This window comes from Ranitomeya variabilis, chromosome 3 (genome assembly GCF_051348905.1).
Source record: "Ranitomeya variabilis isolate aRanVar5 chromosome 3, aRanVar5.hap1, whole genome shotgun sequence".
Classification (NCBI taxonomy): domain Eukaryota; kingdom Metazoa; phylum Chordata; class Amphibia; order Anura; family Dendrobatidae; genus Ranitomeya; species Ranitomeya variabilis.
The window spans coordinates 341,320,357-341,342,343 of record NC_135234.1 but is presented as its reverse complement, the minus strand read 5'-3'; the positions used below and the strand labels follow the sequence as shown (position 1 = coordinate 341,342,343).

General features: G+C 41.7%; 1 protein-coding gene across 2 annotated transcripts in view; it reads right to left on the bottom strand.

The window, feature by feature from the left end:
- Positions 1–21,987, bottom strand: part of SH3D21 (SH3 domain containing 21) — a 188,467-nt gene that overhangs the window by 15,338 nt on the left and 151,142 nt on the right. Inside the window, exons 14-18 of one of the 2 annotated variants that reach the window (XM_077295856.1) lie at positions 16,789–16,906; positions 12,317–12,378; positions 11,186–11,284; positions 7,372–7,439; positions 2,099–2,277 (exon numbers count right to left, since the gene is read on the bottom strand). In XM_077295856.1, the coding sequence (XP_077151971.1) occupies positions 2,099–2,277; positions 7,372–7,439; positions 11,186–11,284; positions 12,317–12,378; positions 16,789–16,906 (526 nt within the window). Of the gene's footprint in view, positions 1–2,098; positions 2,278–7,371; positions 7,440–11,168; positions 11,285–12,316; positions 12,379–16,788; positions 16,907–21,987 lie in introns of both variants that reach the window. The other variant, XM_077295855.1, reaches the window with a different exon arrangement.

Here is a 21,987-nt window from a genome sequence, read left to right as displayed (position 1 = left end):
CTTCTCCTTGCTTCTGGATCCTAGGGATGCTCCTGGAATCTGTTAATCCCTTTCTCTGTATCTTCGTGGCTCTCTTGCAGCTATATCAGGACACAGTTCTTCTCTTTTTCAGCTATCAGCACAAAAAGTCCTCTCTGCAGCAACCTCAGCTCACACACGCTGCTCCAGCTCCACACCTGCACTCTGCCAGACTAGTTCATCACACTGACTATTGCAGGGGAGAAGCAGAACATTCCATCACGCCAGACAAGGGGGTGCAGCCTCTTAAAGTGACACCGTGTTCCTTACTGTCCATAACAGCACCACCCTCTTACAAGACTTTGATACATCCTTGTTAGTTAAAAAAAACAGCACTCTGCCCACTCATAACTGATTGTCATTCTACTGATTAACAACACCAGATTTTAGCTTCTTATCTGCTAAACCTAAAGGTTTACAAGCATTTGGTACTCACAGAAATCATTCTTACTGTGTATTTATATTTTACTTAGAATTATTACTAGATTTAGGGTGGCATGACTGGCATTTGCAAAGCTGTAACTATTCTATACAAAAAAATAGCTATTTACTGCACGTAGATCCATTAAATTTCTTAGTATATCTAGGTGGGTGTCATGTGCAACAGAACCTAAGATGCCGTGTTATTTTTGGGGTCAGCATCACCAAAAGGCTCCTTCAGATGAGCATATTATAAAGACATGTATTTCCAGAGTAAAAATTGGAAAGCATGCTGGCCAGTGTAATTCAAAAGGGCTGTTTAGATGAGAGTTTTTTTCACACAGACTAAGTGTTTGAGATACTGCTGATTATTATTTATTACTGATTTATCAAGGAGCAGTTAAAGATGAAACAATGATGATTCAGCCCACAAACCTTTCTCAGATTTTAGTCAGCCACTCGGTCTCGATTGCAAAGACATGCTATACTTGTATAATGTACATATTATACACAGAAAGTAAAGAGTGGCTTTTCTTACTGTGTACATCTTTTATATGGATTATAGTAGTATATTTGATATTCTACAAAAATAAAAAGAATAAGGATGTGTACCTACCTGGCACAGGCTAACCTAAATGTCTTGTGGCCTCAGTTGGATGAATGCTGTTCTTTTGATATTTTGGGCATATTCATAGGGAGCTCTTATAATTATATATGCCATCCATAGGGCTAAACATGTGGACATGGCATCTGGTGAGTGTTGTGTACTATCAGCTACCAGGAAAGTTTATTCTATGCCTAAGCCAATTTAACTAGTGGCACCTGCAGTGGTTTTGAGTGTGAGGAGGCCTATGTAGACATAATTGTCTGGGTCGGGCCTCTATCGAGCTGGGGGTACTGGCGGCCAACTGTCACAGTGGTCTCGCGGGCTGTCCTCAGCCGAATAAAAAAGGAGAAGTTGTTGAAGGGATGTAGGATCAGCCCATCTCAATAAGCAATGTCTAGACCTCAGGCGCAAAAGGAAAGAAAAACTGCTTTTACTGGAGCAGTTGATGATGATTACAGCTCTCGACAGTTATTCAGTACACTCATCCAACGGCCCCTGATGGTGTGATGAACCCAGTTATTTTCTGGTAATGTGTAGCAGCTCTCCCTCACTCCGCTGCATATAGCACTATACATGCACTAAAACCTCTCTCAGCCTGGACCTTGGCATCCACAGCACCTCAGGCTTACAGGAAAGTACCTCAGCTCTCTTCCTACCGCTGACAACTAAGGATCATGTCGAAAGATCTCTCCTCTGATCCCTAACTGACGTTGTCTCGGAGTTGGGCACTTGAACTGCGCAAGACACTATGTTCCACACGACTGCACAGATTTCGCTGGAGATCTGACAGCGACCACAGCAAAGTCTGGCCACCTTGAGCTCTAGCACCACTCGATCACAGGGGCACAGGGTTTCTTCTCCTGGGCTTAGTAGTTCTTCTGTAGGGGCTGCTAATTGCCAGATTTCACAATAGCCCTTACGATAATTACATGTGTGCATGAAAAATTTTGATATACTGTATGTAAAAAAAATTGTTTTTAAAATAACCAATATGAAAACAGTGGTTACATACAAGCAATATAGGAAAGATAGAAATACAGCGTGGTTACTTACAAGTGCTTATTTTTAAGTATCTCCATCATAAGTTTAAGCGATCTGATTTCTTCCATAAGCTCCTCCACTTGAACACTGTGTACAGGCTCAGGACTTTTCTTGGAAGTAACAGAAGCTGAATTAGTATTTGTGTTGGTCTTTGAAGTTGGACTAGGTGTGGTAGAAAACCTTGGAGTAGTCTAGGGAAGCAACAGAAAATGCCAATTTTAATAATTGCATACGCCATCTCCCCAGGCATTAAATGTGAAGCTCAGGGTATATACCATATTCTTCTACATTTCAGTTTAAGGATTTAAATTTACCTCTAAATATCCTAGTGTGCAATTTTTTTCTTTTCAGATCATTGAGACCTCATCCAGACATCTGTGAATCATGTATGTTTTCTATTCTTTTCACAGATAGAACAATTAAGTACCCATTATAATCTATGGTAGTTTTCACATGGCTGTATTGTTCTGAAAACCTTGAGTCCACAAAAATATCATGGAGAAATGTCCATTTTTGATCGAAGTCACGGATCAAAATTACCAATAAAAGTGTAGATCGGCAAAAATCACAGACAGCACACAGATGCCATCATTGTGTTGTCTGTGATTAAAATTGATCAAATTCGCACTATTTTTTTTGCGCATGTGAAAAACCACAGATATCTGAATGAGGGCTTATGGTAAAAATGTAATTTTGACAGCAGTATTACTATAAATATAGAGTAACTATTGTGACAAGTCCTAAAAGGAGAGACACCTAAACCTTTACATAGACAGCCCTACCAAAACACAATTGTTTCTATATTTATAGAAAAACGGAAATGTATGTAATTAATAATTGTTATAGTTTCCCTTTAAAGTGTTTGCTGAAGAAAAGAAACAGACGCACCACACCAATATCTAAGGGGGTATATTTACTAGAGAGTCAAGTGGAGCTATTCGGCACCAGTCCTCCCTAATGATGACATAAATTATCTCCACATGTCTGATGTGATACCACTTCCTTTTTAAAGGTTGGTACGTAAAATCTGTCACTACATCTTATATGTGCAGACGATACAAACATTTATTAAAAACATTTAATGGCTGCAAAACAGCCAACGGCCTTCACAGTCTCCCGCTCACTCCCTGCCTACCGTGTTCTTTGCTTCATTGATGGAGTAAAGGATTTTACTACAGAACTTGGGGAGCACCGCTTTTCACTTTTTTTTGGATGACAATGAATTATTTCTAATGTGAGCACCACCAATAGTGTTTGTATACAGCAAACTGCTCCACATGTGAAAATAGTTCATCTCATCATTAGTAAGGACTGGCGCTGAAATAGCTCCACTTGAATCTCTGATAAACCCTGCATTGCTGCTTGGGAGGTAGGCACAGCCTTCAGGCATATGAGATTTATCATGGATAATTCCAATGATTTACCCACAGAGCTGCCAACAGCATACTGCGGTTTAATGGCAGGGAAAGAGGATGCGGGAGAATTTTTCACGGACTGTAATTTTAAAATAATAATAATAATAATTTTTATTTATATAGCGCCAACATATTCCGCAGCGCTTTACAACTTATAGAGGGGACTTGTACAGACAATAGACATTACAGCATAACAGAAATCACAGTTCAAAATAGATACCAGTAGGAATGAGGGCCCTGCTCGCAAGCTTACAAACTATGAGGAAAAGGGGAGGCACGAGAGGTGGATGGTAACAATTGCTTTAGTTATTTGGACCAGCCATAGTGTAAGGCTCGGGTGTTCATGTAAAGCTGCATGAACCAGTTAACAGCCTAAGTATGTAGCAGTACAGACACAGAGGCTATTAACTGTATAAAGTGTATGAGAACATGATGCGAGGAACCTGATTATGTTTTTTTTTTTTTTTTTTGAATGGGCCACACAGGGATAGTTAGGTTAATGCATTGAGGCGGTAGGCCAGTCTGAACAAATGCGTTTTTAGGGCACGCTTAAAACTGTGGGGATTGGGGATTAATCGTATTAACCTAGGTAGTGCATTCCAAAGAATCGGCGCAGCATGTGTAAAGTCTTGGAGACGGGAGTGGGAGGCTCTGATTATTGAGGATGCTAACCTGAGGTCATTAGCGGAGCGGAGGGCACGGGTAGGGTGGTAGACTGAGATCAGAGAGGAGATGTAGGGTGGTGCTGAGCCATGGAGTTCTTTGTGGATGAGGGTAGTAGTTTTGTACTGGATTCTGGAGTGGATGGGTAGCCAGTGTAATGACTGGCACAAGGTAGAGGCATCGGTGTAACGGTTGGTGAGGAATATGATTCTGGCAGCAGCATTCAGGACAGATTGGAGCGGGGAGAGTTTGGTAAGAGGGAGGCCGATTAGTAGAGAGTTACAATAGTCCAGACGAGAATGAATAAGTGAAACAGTAAGAGTTTTTGCAGAGTCGAAAGTAAGAAAAGGGCGATTTCTAGAAATGTTTTTGAGATGCAGATAAGAAGAGCGAGCCAGTGATCGGATGTGGGGGGTGAATGAAAGCTCGGAATCAAGGATGACCCCAAGGCAGCGGGCATGTTGCTTTGGAGTAATGGTGGAACCGCACACGGAGATGGCAATGTCAGGCAAAGGTAGGTTAGTAGAGGGAGAAAACACGAGGAGTTCAGTTTTTGACAGGTTCAGTTTCAGATAGAGGGAGGACATGATGTTAGAGACAGCGGTAAGACAATCACTGGTGTTTTCTAAAAAGGTCGGCATGATAACAGGAGAAGAGGTGTATAATTGGGTGTCGTCAGATGGTACTGGAAACCAAATCTACTGATTGTTTGTCCAATAGGGGCAGTAATTTTAAACTTCTATCCCCCAAAAAACTATTATACTACAACAAAAAATTGGGCCAGACAAAGCATAGATATGGAAAAATATACATTAATAAATTGTTTGAGTGCTAATGGGTCATGTGATATTGAGATATCATTAGTGATGCTTCCATCATATGAACTGCACCCTTAGCAAACCTTTTTCTGTTCTGATTCCTTAGTGTACATACTTTGAAGTTCCCATAGTAAGTTTTTGATGCTGCATATTTTCGCTGCGCAAAAATGGTAGCATCTTACAGTTCCATCAAAATGGATGGGATTTATAAAAGTTTCATTCCAATTGTGCTTTAGTTTTTACTCAGCGCAATCTGACCTCAGGCGCCATTTCTCTTGCAGGAATGCTGTTTTATGTGCGTATTTTCACCATAGACTTCCATTAGATGAAGAAAATCCACAGCCAAAAAACATATATGTGTTATTAGTCCATTTACCTCTTGGAAATACACTAAAAACACACGTAATCTGCACATAACTTTATCAATAAAGTTTTATCAAAGCAAAATACCATGATATATATATATATATATATATATATATATATATATATATATATATATATATATATATATATATATATATATATATAAAAAAACTCTATTTAAAACATGAGAAACCAAAAAGAGACAAAAAACACATAACGGGATAAAAACACAAGTAAAAAAAATCATCAAATGCTCACATGATCAGGAGAAGTAGTAACCAGAATACAAGGGGCAACTTGCTATATTTGGTTAATGGGCACTAATGCAGAATCGTTAACATATCCCTCTGTCTTACATGTGTCATTTATAATCCAGGTGTTTTCTCAGGTGGTCGAGGATGTGGGAGCATTCAGTTTTTACTGTATCTTACATTGATTTTCAAAGCAGGCATGTGGGCTGACTTTTCCGGTGGCAACCTCATTTTTTGAATCAGCAGTTGACTCTAGATGACATGTCATAAAACAAAGTGTGGGAAAACCCCAGGGCCGGACTGGGACTAAAATTCAGCCCTGGCATTTGAAGTCACACAGGCCCACTTGTCACATGGTGACTGTATAATATCTTTGTACACTTGTAGGCTACAAGAAGTGAGGGGAGTGTAACACGACTATATAACATATAATTACAGCTGTATCCAGCATTACAGCTCAGTCCCCATAGAATGTAATGCAGCCAGCCCCCATAGAATGTAATACAGCCAGCCCCCATAGACTATAATACAGCACAGCCCCATAGAATGTAATGCTGCACAGCCCCCATAGAATGTAATACAGCACAGCCCCCATAGAATGTAATGCAGCACAGCCCCCATAGAATGTAATGCAGCACAGCCCCATAGAATGTAATACAGAACAGCCCCATAGAATTTAATGCAGCACAGTCCCCATAGAATGTAATACAGCACAGCCCCCATAGAATGTAATGCAGCCAGCCCCATAGAATTTAATGCAGCACAGCCCCATAGAATGTAATACAGCACTGCCCCATAGAATATAATGCAGCACAGCCCCATAGAATGTAATGCAGCACAGCCCCATAGAATATAATGCAGCACAGGCCCATAGAATGGAATGCAGCCAGCCCCATAGAATATAATGCAGCACAGGCCCATGGAATGGAATGCAGCCAGCCCCATAGAATATAATGCAGCACAGGCCCATGGAATGGAATGCAGCCAGCCCCCATAGAATGTAATGCAGGCAGCCACCATACAATATAATGCAGCACAGCCCCCATAGAATGTAATGCAGGCAGGCAGCCCCCATAGGATATAATGCATGCAGGCAGCCCCCATAGAATGTAATGCAGGCAGGCAGCCCCCACAGAATGTAATGCATGCAGGCAGGCCCCATAGAATGTAATGCATGCAGGCAGGCAGGCAGCCCCCCCAGCTCCACAATCCAGTCATCAATCATTGATAAAAAAACAAAAACAAACACACTACTCACCTCTCTCCTCGTGCCCCGCGCTGCTCCGGTCTCAGCAGATGCAGTCTGCCCGCCCGGTCACACAGCAGGTGCGCGATGATATGACGTCATCGCGCACCCGCAGTGTCAGCGGCAGGCAGAGCGGGGAATGATGGGAGAGGGGGCGTCAGCGGACGCTCTCTCCTCCATCATTGCATTCAACTGTACCGGTGTCTATGACGCCGGTATAGTTGAATGCGGGGCCGGGAGTGTGCCGCGACAGCGTGGGGAGTGTGCCGACAGCGGCACACTCGAGCGGCCCACTACTGCCATCGGCCCTTCTGGCATTTGCCAGAACTGCCCGATGGCCAGTCCGGCCCTGGAAAACCCCTCTAAGGTGAAGGAAACATGTTTGCTATTATGGTGGGAAAAAGACGAAACTCTCCCTGCAGCATGTGAACAGGACAGGTGTAATCTTACACACCTTAGGGTTGTATCACATGTGTATGTGCTTTATATAGATGAGATGCAGGAGGGAGAAGATAAGGATGCATACCTTAGTTGTCGGACTTCTTACGTGGGAATTCGCTTGATCTTCATCTTTATTGCTAACAGACTCGTTCTACGATTAGAATAAGAGGAGCAACAAGCTAAGTAAAGTGTGCTGAGTCATACGCAATGACAGGTGACGGATGCATAGTAATTAAATTGTGAACCCAAAATGAACTTGTTTAGACACACACCCAACACAAAGCAGATGTGCACCTTTTAACTTTGTTTTAGAGTTTACATACACTCACCGGCCACTTTATTAGGTACACCATGCTAGTAACGGGTTGGACCCCCTTTTGCCTTCAGAACTGCCTCAATTCTTCGTGGCATAGATTCAACAAGGTGCTGGAAGCATTCCTCAGAGATTTTGGTCCATATTGACATGATGGCATCACACAGTTGCCGCAGATTTGTCGGCTGCACATCCCAAAGATGCTCCATACAAGGCAGGATGGATCCATGCTTTCATGTTGTTTACGCCAAATTCTGACCCTACCATCCGAATGTCGCAGCAGAAATCGAGACTCATCAGACCAAGCAACGTTTTTCCAATCTTCTACTGTCCAATTTCGATGAGCTTGTACAAATTGTAGCCTCAGTTTCCTGTTCTTAGCTGAAAGGAGTGGTACCCGGTGTGGTCTTCTGCTGCTGTAGCCCATCTGCCTCAAAGTTCGACGCACTGTGCGTTCAGAGATGCTCTTAGGCCTACCTTGGTTGTAACGGGTGGCGATTTGAGTCACTGTTGCCTTTCTATCAGCTCGAACCAGTCTGCCCATTCTCCTCTGACCTCTGGCATCAACAAGGCATTTCCGCCCACAGAACTGCCGCTCACTGGATTTTTTTTCTTTTTCGGACCATTCTCTGTAAACCCTAGAGATGGTTGTGCGTGAAAATCCCAGTAGATCAGCAGTTTCTGAAATACTCAGACCAGCCCTTCTGGCACCAACAACCATGCCACGTTCAAAGGCACTCAAATCACCTTTCTTCCCCATACTGATGCTCGGTTTGAACTGCAGGAGATTGTCTTGACCATGTCTACATGCCTAAATGCAATGAGTTGCCGCCATGTGATTGGCTGATTTAGAAATTAAGTGTTAACAAGAAGTTGGACAGGTGTACCTAATGAAGTGGCCGGTGAGTGTATATAACTTAATGGAAATTATCAGCAATCCTTGCCCATATGTGTGCAGCATGAAATCAAGCTAGGCTTCATTACAGAAAGCGATGTTTCATTCTGAAATGCTGTCTTTTTTTCCGAGAATAAATAGCCTAATAAAAAAAAAATCAAACCCAGGGAGAAGACTACGGTATGTGGGCAGGTCCCCTCTGCCTCTCTCCACACATGCAAGTGGATTTCTCACTATCCAAAGCTGATGAATGGTTCCCTTCAATCAATATAATTATTTAGTCATTTAGAAAATGTTTACTGACTCGAAGGCCAAGTTCAGATGGGCATAATATGACCACAAATTGGGACATGACTGGCTCTATGTGCACCTTCATGTACTCATTCATCCACTTTTTAAACAAGTGCAGGAGCTCACTTTACATTGGATGCATTATTGTAATCCATAAAACGAATCCAAGTTGTGCATGTTGTGAGTTTTTTTTTCTTTTTCAAGCAAACCTTCAGTCTGCATTATAAGTCGGCCATGAGCACTGGCACACTGGCAAAAATGGGCCCATGTGTGGTCCGTGGCACATACAGACAGCACACGAACCAATTATACGCGCATCTGAACAAGCCCTCACTTACAATTTTTAAAATTTGCAAATTTGCATTTGCAATTCTACAAGCTCCAATGCTGAGATAAAAAAACAAGGGCGTAATGATAGCAGTCACAGAGGGTGTGACCGTGACCAGGCCCGTGCTGGAGGGGGGCCCACTGGCACCAGAACTATTTCAGCTACATGTGCATTTGAGGATGCCGATTCAGCTGAAATGTATTGCGCCACAGAGACCCGCCGAGTCCATGCACCGCAATGTACGTTTCTAGTCAATCAGAGTCTGGCTGTTAACGTCAGCATGCCAGTGTCAGCTGCCGGCCTTATGCCGACATGAAAAGATGATGCCGCACAATGGGGGAGCTATGCATTAGAGAAAAAAAGAAAAAAGGCAGAAAAGGGGACATAATATCATGAAGGAACCCAGGACATATATACCAGCAAGGAGCCCAGAATGGGGGATATATATACTAGTAAAGGGCCCAGGATAAGGGACATATATATACCAGGAAGTAACCCAGGATTGGGGGTATATGAACGAGGATGGGGGTCATAGATACCAGAAAGGGGCAAGGATAGGGGACATGATGAGCAAAAGATGAGCAAAAGGTTAACAATGTTTTGAAGATTTGACTTTCAGGCTCCATATCTCACCATCCACTACAGCTTTGGCTACTTTCACATTAGCATCGTGCACTGCACGTCGCAATGCGACGTTGCGGCGCACCGACGCGTACTGTGGAAGCGCCGCACAACGGGGGCAGCGGATGCTGTTTTTCAACGCATCCGCTGCCCCATTGTGAGGTGCGGGGAGGAGGGGGCGGAGTTCCGGCCACGCATGCGCGGTCGGAAATGCTGGACACGACGCACCAAAAAACTTTACATGCAACGTTTTTTGGTGGCGATGGTCCGACTCAACACGACGCAACCGTCGCACGACGGTTGCGACCTGTGGCAATGCGTCGCACTGCGTCGCTAATGCAAGTCAATGGAGAAAAAACGCATCCTGCAAGCACTTTTGCAGGATGCGTTTTTTCTACAAAACGGCGCATAGCGACGTGCAGTGCACGACGCTAGTGTGAAAGTAGCCTTTGAATGTGAGATTACCATCATTTTATACTGCATTGTTACTGTTTTGCTCCTACATAACCAAGTGAGATGACCAGTGTGCACCAACTTTTGGAACGTGTAGAAGAGACCTGGGATCAGATTTCGGTTGAGACATGCTTGAATCTGATCGAGAGCATGCCCAGAAGGATTCAGATAGTGTTGAAAGCCAAAGGTGGATTTACGAAAAACTAGCAAAATAATAAAATTAAAATTTAGATTTTTAGGAGCAAAACAGTAACAATGCAGTGACATGACAAGAATCTGCATACCTAATCATATACTAAATAGTTGCAAGTCAAATTTATGTATGATATAGCCAAGGTGATTGTCTATAAAATGCTGGTAGTCTCATGTTTGAAGCAGTAGTGGATGGTGAAATATGGAACCTAAAAGTCAAAGGTTCATAACATTGTTACCCTTTTTCTCATCAGTGTATATAGGAGGCAGGGGCATAGGATGGGGGACATACTGTATATACCAGGAACGGGCCAAAAATGAGGGACATATAGGCCAAGGATGAGGGACATATATACCAGGAAGGGGCCAAGGATGGGGAATATTAGTACAGTACAAGGGGACATTGCTACATAATGTGGGGGGTAGCAACACCGATATTCTTGTAGAATTTAAAATGCTACAAGGGCCCATACATCTGACCAACATGAGGGGGCACCCAGATCCAAATTTTGCATCGGGCCCATCAGATTCTAGTTACTCCTCTGTCTAAAAACATTTAATGTTGGTCTAACGTCTGCAGTAAGCCTGGAACTGGGAACCTTTGGCGGGTAGCCTTTACAATAGGCACTGCTTGGTACTCTGATCTAATCAATCTAATGATTTAACTGACCTTTTCTATAAGCAAAAGTCAGAATTGTGAATGCAGCACTGGAATATAATGCAAGCTGTCACAAGGAATCACAAAATAAATAATAACAGGCAAGTAGAAGAGTAAGCAAACATTCTTACCCCTGAGGAGGCAAACTTATTCTTTGGTAGACGTTTTCCCTGCATCTTTGGCCTGTCTGCTGTGGGATGTGCCAACTTCACTGACGAAATTTTCATTCCATCCAGAGTTGAACTATCTGCAGCATATAAGAAAAAATAATATAATCTCAAACAAATCTTTAAAGAGATTGTAAAAGAGAAATAATGAGTATTGCCATTTCATAAATGTTCCTTCACATAATTTCAGTAGATAAAATGGTTGTTAGAACAAAAGTGTTTTCAAAGAAATAATTTAAAAAAATTAAGCGGTTAGGCGATACAGTTTTGATTGGTGGGGGTGTGATTGCTGCAAATCTCACTGATCTTCAGAAGAGAAACAACTGTCATCTTCTGGTATTTGTAACCAGTCTAGCCCACCTACCCACAAGTGAACTTCATCAATTTAACATTCATTACTTGTCGTGTGGATAGGTGATAGTAACTCGTACTCTTAGAGGGGAACGCTAATTTCACTGTTGAGGTAAGAAATCCATTGGTGACTGCAGTATTTCCTTATTTTTTACTGGTAAGTACAGGAAAACCTAAAGCATGCTTTACAGATTGAGGACTAAAATAATCACCCACCTTCTTAGACTCCTCATATAGTAAAAGGGAAAGAGTGATATTATGGTTAACTGCATCCATTCTTTAACTTTTAGCTATTCAGTGGTGGTAGACTTTAAAACTAATCTGTCACCAGATTTCACAATACAAACTGCATTCAATGTTAAATAGCTCTCTTTTTTAGTGCAACTACAATGTAAAAGAGCTCATAAGTATAAGTGTATTCAGTCTCCACCCATTCAGACTAACTTACAGCCTCAGCTTGTAGTGATCAGTGTGAGATCTCAGCAGCAGGAGGGGACACTGAGGAGCTGTCAATAAAATTAGATGGGCAGAGATTGAGTTACAATTTTCTAAAATATTATATAACTATTCTAACATGGATCTTCAAAGTGCAGTAAATACACCAGTTTCATCCACTCTAAGATATTTACTTACTATTGTATGCAATTTGAGTTTTCAAAACTGTTAACATATCCGCTTTACCACCATTCCCCATCTCTTGTACTTGTATAATTTTAAGATCTTATATTTCTCCTGAACTAAATCCCCTGGGACAAACTTACTTGTTTCCTTTTGCCTCTCCCTCTTCTCTTCTCCTGGTTTTGTCTGTGTTTCAGGCGTGGGTCTAAGAAAACATAAAGGTTCTATTAACAGATGATGCTATTTGTGAGTATGTCCATTATATATTTTGTAAAAATCCTAATTAAGAGACATTCAGACAGATGTAATTCACAACCCCAAAGCAGGCAAACCTTTGCCAGAGCATTTTCTCTTGATCATGCTTTGTCCCAACAGAGAGGCATAGATGAGGGCCATGTACTCTCCAACTACTTAAGGTGCTTAAGATGCTTGTAATAGCACGCATTATTCATGGCTGTCTTAAAACACTGGGGTGCTAGTCCAACAGTACTCATAAGCCAGTGTAATCATTAGTGCAGTCTATGGCAGTAGGCTAATACACAAGTTACACATATCTGATGTAATTCATATCTGCCAACTGTCTCAGATAAAGTGGGCTTGTCCTGAATTTGGTGACCTGTCTCACTGTCCCATATTGGAGTATTATCCTGAATTCAGCTGCATGTTTGCTTTAAGAACACAGATGCTGCTGAATATAATGGTGGGGCAGGGGCCAATAAGTCCTTCCCCTCCATTCAGTCTATGTAAAAACTCTAGGTACTCCTGATGAAGACACTGTAAGCAGCGATACACATTGGACTGCATTCCCATGTTCTCTTTTCTGGACATGGTTGGTTCCTTTATGCTCTGTTAACTTGTTGATCATGCATTGAGGCTGACATCACACCTGTTTAGTTATTTTTTTATCATCTTGTTTCTGCTATTTTTGTGGAATGACTCACTCCTTCCTGGTCCAGGAAAGATATATATCTTGGTATCGTGTTAGCCAGTGGATAGAAAAATATTTAGAACTGAGAGTCCTCAGTGGTTGACACCTTTTAATGGCTAACTGAAAAGATGGTAACTAATTGCAAGCTTTCGAGACTACTCCGGTCTCTTCATCAGGCATAGACTTGCAATTTGTTACCATCTTTTCAGTTAGCCATTAAAAGGTATCAACCACTGAGGACTCTCAATTCTAAATATTTTTCCTTCCTGGTCTACACTGAAATCTCACACAGGATGTGAATTGTTCACTCCTTGTAAAATAACATTAAGTTCTTTGCATCTTTATCTGGTACCACAATTCTTGTTTTGAAGGACATAGTTGACCTTATTATCCACTACTTGGCTCTTCCTATATTTAGTTTTACATACCGGTTGGTGTTTTAACCCCTTCATGACCGTGGGATTTTTCGTTTTTCCGTGTTCGTTTTTCTCTCCTCTTTCCCAGAGCCATAACTTTTTTATTTTTCCGTCAATTTGGCCATGGGAGGGCTTATTTTTTGCAGGACGAGTTGTACTTTTGAACGACATCTTTGGTTTTACCATGTCGTGTACTAGAAAATGGGAAAAAAATTCCAAGTGCGGTGAAATTGCAAAAAAAGTGCAGTCCCACACTTGTTTTTTGCTTGGCTTTTTTGCTAGGTTCACTAAATGCTAAAACTGACCTGCCATTATGATTCTCCAGGTCATTACGAGTTCATAGACACCTAACATGACTAGGTTATTTTTTACCTAAGTGGTGAAAAAAAATTCCAAACTTTGCTAAAAAAAAAAAAAATTGCGCCATTTTCCGATACTCGTAGCGTCTCCATTTTTCATGATCTGGGGACGGTTGAGGGCTTACTTTTTGCGTGCCGAGCTGGCGTTTTTAATTATAGCATTTTGGTGCAGATACGTTCTTTTGATCGCCCGTTATTGCATTTTAATGCAATGTCGCGGCGACCAAAAAAAACGTAATTCTGCCGTTTCGATTTTTTTTCTCGTTACGCCGTTTAGCGATCAGGTTAATGCTTTTTTTTATTGATAGATCGGGCGATTCTGAACGTGGCGATACCAAATATGTGTAGATTTGATTTTTTTTTATTGATTTATTTTGATTGGGGCGAAAGGGGGGTGATTTAAACTTTTATATTTTTTTATTTTTTTCACATTTTTTTAACTTTTTTTTAAAACTTTTGCCATGCTTCAATAGCCTCCATGGGAGGCTAGAAGCAGGCACAGCACGATCACCTCTGCTACATAGTAGCGATCTGCTGTTCGCTGCTATGTAGCAGAAATGCAGGTGTGCTGTGAGCGCCGACCACAGGGTGGTGCTCACAGCTACCGGCGATCAGTAACCATAGAGGACTCAAGGACCTCTATGGTTACTATTCTGAAGCATCGCCAACCTCCGATCATGTGACGGGGGTCGGCGATGCGCTCATTTCCGGCCGCCCGGCCGGATGCGGTAGTTAAATGCCGCTGTCTGCGTTTGACAGCGGCATTTAACTAGTTAATAGCGGTGGGTGAATCGCGATTTCACCCGCCTCTATTGCGGGCACATGTCAGCTGTTCAAAACAGCTGACATGTCCCGGCTTTGATGCGGGCTCACCGCGGAGCCCTGCATCAAAGCAGGGGAGCTGACATCGGACGTACTATCCCGTCCGATGTCAGTAAGGGGTTAAAAAAATAATAAAAAAAAGAGTGGGGTTCCTTTGTAATTTTCATAAGCAGCAGAGGGAAGGCTGAGGGCTGATGTTAATATTCTGAGAAGGAGCCAATAGCCATAAAGATTCCCAGGCTATTAATATCGTCTCACAGCTGTTTGCTTATCTTTAATTGGTACATATAGGTGAGACTACCCCCAAAAAATGATGTGGGGTCCCCCTATGCTCAATAACCAGCAAAGGCTATGAAGACAGCTGCGTGCATATTATTTATTCTGGCTGTGTTTTTTTTTACAATCTAACTATGGGGTTAGTAATGGAGGTGTCTTATAGATGGCTCTCCATTACTATCTGTGGGCTTCATGTCAGCGACCACAAAACAGCTGACATCATCCTCACAACTATTACCCCACTTGCCACCTCAAGTGGGAAGACCCAGGCAAAGCTCCAGAATTGTCCCGTCTAATAGATGCACCTTTTCTGGGGTGGCTGCGGTTTGCTAATTGTAGCCTGAGAATACCAGCCCCCAACTGTTTGCTTTAGTTTGGCTGGCTGTCAAATATGGGGGCACCCCACACTGTTTTTTTATTAATTTGTTTAAATAATTTAAATAAACGGCATGGGATCCCTCCATTCTTGACAATTAGCCGTGATAAAGCTGACAGCTGAGGGTTGCAGCACGCTGGTTATAAAAAAGACACCACATCATTTATTTAGTTATTGCACAGGTATCGACTGGTGAATACTCCCAACAGCGGTGCCTGCTCTCTCTTTTATCAGCGACAGCAGGCATTGGCTGATGAGAGTACTACTCTCTCATCAGTCAATGCCTATTCCCAGCGGTAACCTTTTTACTGCTGGTCACATCTCCTGGCTCAAGCTGTCATCTGACAGTGTGGGACCTGCAGCTCTCTGATCAGCGGTAATGATCTTACTACTGGTGTTTCTTGCGCTGTCACACAGGTGACAGGGTGGGAAACAGCCAATGTTCGGGGTGCCATACCTAAACAGTATCATGGACTTCCTTCAGAAGTTCATGGTCGAGGTCCATGCATGAACACTAGGTGTTCAATACAAACCCTGAACTTTACTGTTCGAGTTCGCCCATCTCTACTCCTCACCTCTGAGTTAAGTGGGCTTTTTTAAATGTCTGAAACTTTGAAGTCAATATTCACCTTCAATCAATTTTTCAATATCCAATTCAATTCAATTTCAGTTTAATGGTCAAAACTAATTTCCTTGCCCTATAGCTATACATTTAAACTTTTGTTCAGTGCCTCCTGCAATTACCATTAAGAGAAGCCCATTGAAGAAGGATTTTACTGACTTTAAAGGGAATCAATCAGCAGGTTGTTGCTATGCAATCTGAGAGAAGTATGATGTAGGGAAGAGACCCTGATTCCAGTGACGTGTTACTTAGTTAACTGGCTACAAATGTTGTGATCTAATCAGTGTTTCCTCTACTCCAGTTCTAGCAGCGCTCAGAATGTTGATCTCTATATAACCCTGACCACACCACTGATTAGTACTTTCCTGTGTATATTTTTATGTTAACAGAAAGCTGCTAGTCAGTGCTGGGGGAGGGTTGGACTAGGAGGTGCAAGACACCTAGACCTCAAGTGATAATTTTTTGTTGATAAAACACTGATTTCCTTAAAGCAAAACCACATAGCCTAGTAAGTGACAAATTGAAGAAGTCAAAGTCTCTGCCCCTACATCATGCTGCTCTCATATGACATAGCAAAAACCTTGTGACGGATTACCTTTTAAGAATTATGTGTTGGCATCTAAAGAATGTTGCATGCAATGTAGAATATCTTAGTAATGAACCTTCTCATAGGAGGTAAACGATCAAATTATTTTCTACCATAGTGATCAAACTAGATTGACAGTCCTTACATGTGTCAATAAATAGGGCCCATCTATTCGTTTTTTTTCTTTTCTTTTTTTTGCTACCAAAGTGTTTTATGATTTAAAATCTCACTTGTTGGCTTGGCTGGCGCTGGGCTTTGTCTTGGCTGGTATCGGAGGAGGTGGGGCTGCTTTCTTCCCTGGCTGATGTGCTGCCTTTGGAGAAATGTCTGCTTTATTTTCTTTTGGCTCTGAAACAAGTAGTGTAATAATATTTATGTGTTAAAAAATAATTTATTATCAGTTGACATACAGTTGACATTTTTCCATCCACAATAACATAAGTGTCTTATACGGTGGTGTTACATATCGGATCTGTTCTTAACAAAACAAAGAAAAATCATGTCATCCATCCCCCATAATTAAAAATATTCCCTTACGAGGAATTCATAAGAATTAAACGGAATTGCACGGACAATAGCACTTTTTTGATTGAATCTGATAACGTTTGTGAGAGACTACTACAACAGGGGTTATCCCAAATGGAATCTTAAAACCGCACAAGATAAGGTGTCCAGAATGGACCGTAAAAAACTTTTGACGAATAAAACCAAATCAGATGCTAGGACTAACCAGAACAAATTGGGTGTTACATTCACTACACACTATAGTCCACAATATTATAACATATTGAACATATATTGAATATTGTTAAAAAGTACCGTATATACCCAAATTAAAGGAGATACTATCAAAAAACAGTATAAGATTTGCAGCAAAGAAAGCCCCCACTCTTGGTTCAATTCTATCTCCCAGTTTGTTTGATCCGCAAAAATTGTGCAATCGTGGTACATGGCTTAATGCCACAGGTTTTTATAAATGTGGAGCGATACGCTGCAAAGCATGTGATTTTGGCCAAAAAACAAACACATTTTATTTCTTACAAAATTCCCCTGAATTCCCTATACATGACTACATTAATTGTAGTGTATTTGATGGAATATATGGAATGTAAAGTTCAGTATGTAGGGTGTACAACCTGTCCACTTAAAGCTCGTATCAGACGGCATTTACCTGATGCGGTCAATCCTACAGCCTTATCAACATCTGCAGTTTCCAAACACTTTGCGAATACACATAAGGGCAATTTAACCCATTTTAAATTTAGTGGGATTGAGAAATTGTATAAACCACACAGAGGAGGGGACACCAACGGAAATTATTAAACCGTGAGTCCTATTGGATTTCTATGCTAGATACCAGTATTCCTCAATTTTAGACAAGACTTAATCAAAAAATATTGAAGAATATATTTTCTATTTTGTCCTAGCCTATTTTCTGGATTACACTACATTATATACAGTATATGTGTTAATTTTATTCTGCATAACCTTTTTTTGTACTCTGTATTTATTTTTATATCGATTGTTGTTGTATGTTATTAGCATATGCTAATTATTTTCATTGTTTAACCAATCATTTTTCCCGAACAGACTATATAATTGTATATTGTATAATTCTAAATTGGGTCAGATCACGACTAAGACTTAAGTCGAATCGCATCGACTTTTTCTAATTGTGTGCCAGTGCCTGACAATGTGTGTCTGTCATTTATTTTTATAACTTTCCAATAAAAGTTATTTTTTAGACACCTCCACCCATTGCTGGATCTTCCCCTTTTTTTTACCTGTTCTCAACAACCCCAACAAGTATTTGTCCAAGAGTCATTTATGCTATACTAGATGGTGGCCCGATTCTAATGCATCAGGTATTCTAGAATATGTATGTAGTTTATTTATGAAGATTTAAGAATAATGCAATGAATACACAGGATTCGGCCGGCCAGCAGGGCGCAACCAATCAGCGAAGCGTGGTTCAAATCCTGTGCCAAGTTGTGGCCGTCGCTGATTGGTGAAGCCAATCAGTGAAGCCAGGGCCGGCTCCAGGTTTTTGAGGGCCCCGGGCGAAAGAGTCTCAGTGGGCCCCCCTTTAACACATACCACGATTCATGATGCACAGATACAGCAGAGGAATATAGCAAAGCCACGTAGCATATAACACAGTCCACGTAGTATATACAGTGCCTACAAGTAGTATTCAACCCCCTGCAGATTTAGCAGGTTTAATAAGATGCAAATAAGTTAGAGCCTTCAAACTTCAAACAAGAGCAGGATTTATTAACAGATGCATAAATCTTACAAACCAAAAAGTTTTGTTGCTCAGTTAAATTTTTATAAATTTTAAACATAAAAGTGTGGGTCAATTATTATTCAACCCCTAGGTTTAATATTTTCTGGAATAACCTTTGTTTGCAATTACAGCTAATAATCGTCTTTTATAAGACCTGATCAGGCCGGCACAGGTCTCTGGAGTTATCTTGGCCCACTCCTTCATGCAGATCTTCTCCAAGTTATCTAGGTTCTTTGGGTGTCTCATGTGGACTTTAATCTTGAGCTCCTTCCACAAGTTTTCAATTGGGTTAAGGTCAGGAGACTGACTAGGCCACTGCAACACCTTGATTTTTTGCCTCTTGAACCAGGCCTTGGTTTTCTTGGCTGTGTGCTTTGGGTCGTTGTCTTGTTGGAAGATGAAATGATGACCCATCTTAAGATCCTTGATGGAGGAGCGGAGGTTCTTGGCCAAAATCTCCAGGTAGGCCGTGCTATCCATCTTCCCATGGATGCGGACCAGATGGCCAGGCCCCTTGGCTGAGAAACAGCCCCACAGCATGATGCTGCCACCACCATGCTTGACTGTAGGGATGGTATTCTTGGGGTCGTATGCAGTGCCATCCAGTCTCCAAACGTCACGTGTGTGGTTGGCACCAAAGATCTCGATCTTGGTCTCATCAGACCAGAGAACCTTGAACCAGTCAGTCTCAGAGTCCTCCAAGTGATCATGAGCAAACTGTAGATGAGCCTTGACATGACGCTTTGAAAGTAAAGGTACCTTACGGGCTCGTCTGGAACGGAGACCATTGCGGTGGAGTACGTTACTTATGGTATTGACTGAAACCAATGTCCCCACTGCCATGAGATATTCCCGGAGCTCCTTCCTTGTTGTCCTTGGGTTAGCCTTGACTCTTCGGACAAGCCTGGCCTCGGCACGGGAGGAAACTTTCAAAGGCTGTCCAGGCCGTGGAAGGCTAACAGTAGTTCCATAAGCCTTCCACTTCCGGATGATGCTCCCAACAGTGGAGACAGGTAGGCCCAACTCCTTGGAAAGGGTTTTGTACCCCTTGCCAGCCTTGTGACCCTCCACGATCTTGTCTCTGATGGCCTTGGAATGTTCCTTTGTCTTTCCCATGTTGACCATGTTTGAGTGCTGTTCACAAGTTTGGGGAGGGTCTTAAATAGTCAGAAAAGGCTGGAAAAAGAGATAATTAATCCAAACATGTGAATCTCATTGTTCTTTGTGCCTGAACTACTTCTTAATACTTTAGGGGAACCAAACAGAATTCTGGTGGGTTGAGGGGTTGAATAATAAATGACCCTCTGAAAAAACTTTTCCTAATTTAAAAAAAAAATAAACAAAGAAATAACATTCTTTTTTGCTGCAGTGCATTTCACACTTCCAGGCTGATCTACAGTCCAAATGTCACAATGCCAAGTTAATTCCAAATGTGTAAACCTGCTAAATCTGCAGGGGGTTGAATACTACTTGTAGGCACTGTATAACACAGCCCACGTAGCATATAGCACAGCCACGTAGCATATAACACAGCCCACATAGTATATAACACAGCCCACGTAGCATATAACACCGCCACGTAGTATATAACACAGCCACGTAGTATATTGCACAGCCCACGTAGCATAAAACACAGCCCATGTAGTATATAACACAGCCCACGTAGCATATTGCACAGCCCACGTAGCATATAACACAGCCCACATAGTATATAGCACAGCCATGTAGTATATAGCACAGCCACGTAGAATATAGCACAGCCACGTAGTATATAACAGCCCACGTAGCATATAACACAGCCCACGTAGTATATAGCACAGCCACGTAGTATATAGCACAGCCATGTAATATATTGCACAGCCACATAGTATATAGCACAGCCCATGAAGTATTTAAAACAGCCCATGTAGTATATAACACAGCCCATGTAGTATATAACACAGCCCACATAGTATATAGCACAGCCCACATAGTATATAGCACAGCCCACGCAGTATATAGCATAGCCCACATAGCATATAACACAGCCCACGTAGTATATAACACAGCCCACATAGCATATTGCACAGCCACGTAGTATACAGCACAGCCCACGTAGTATTTAACACACCCATGTAGTATATAACACAGCCCACATAGTATATAGCACATCCATGTAGTATATAGCACAGCCACATAGAATATAGCACAGCCATGTAGTATATAACAGCCCACGTAGCATATAACACAGCCCACATAGTATATAGCACAGCCGTGTAGTATATAGCACAGCCCACGTAGTATTCAACACAGCCCATGTAGTATATAGCACAGCCCATGTAGTATATAGCACAGCCCACATAGTATATAGCACAGCCCACGTAGTATATAGCACAGCCCACGCAGTATATAACACAGCCCACATAGTATATAGCACAGCCCCTGTAGTATATAACACAGCCCACATAGTATATAACACAGCCACGTAGTATATAGCACTGTGGGCATCATATCCCTGTTAAAAAAAAGAATTAAAATAAAAAATACTTATATACTAGCTATACTAGTTAGCGATGCTCCCGCCAGGTCCGTTCCCAGTGATGCTTTGCGGCAATAACCCGTGATGATGTAGCGGTCTCGCGAGACCGCTACGTCATCTGGGGTCATTACCGCAAAGAATTACTGGGACCGGAGCATCACGAGGAGCGGGAAAAGCTGCCGGGGACACCGGAAGGTGAGAATATCACGATTTTTTTTTATTATTATTTTTAACATTATATTTTTTTTACTATTGATGCTGCATAGGCAGCATCAGCATCAATAGTAAAAAGTGAAGCGGTGTTTAAATCCCATCCCAATATCGCTGATTGGTCGCGACCGGGCGCGACCAATCAGCGACGCGGGATTTCCGTTACAAACAAACAGACGGAAATGGACCTTAGACGATTATATATATAGATGACCACAAGTATCTATATAGCATTGCTATTTTCTGAATCATTTGTTTTTTAGCTTGTAATGATTCAGTTTTGTTGTCCTCACAGAAATAATTTGCATGTACATCTGGATGTTAATCAGACTTATCTTTCTGATGTTTGTATCATATAATCTATGAGACAGCCCTTACAGAATGCTTATCTAGACTTCATGGTATAGATGGCTT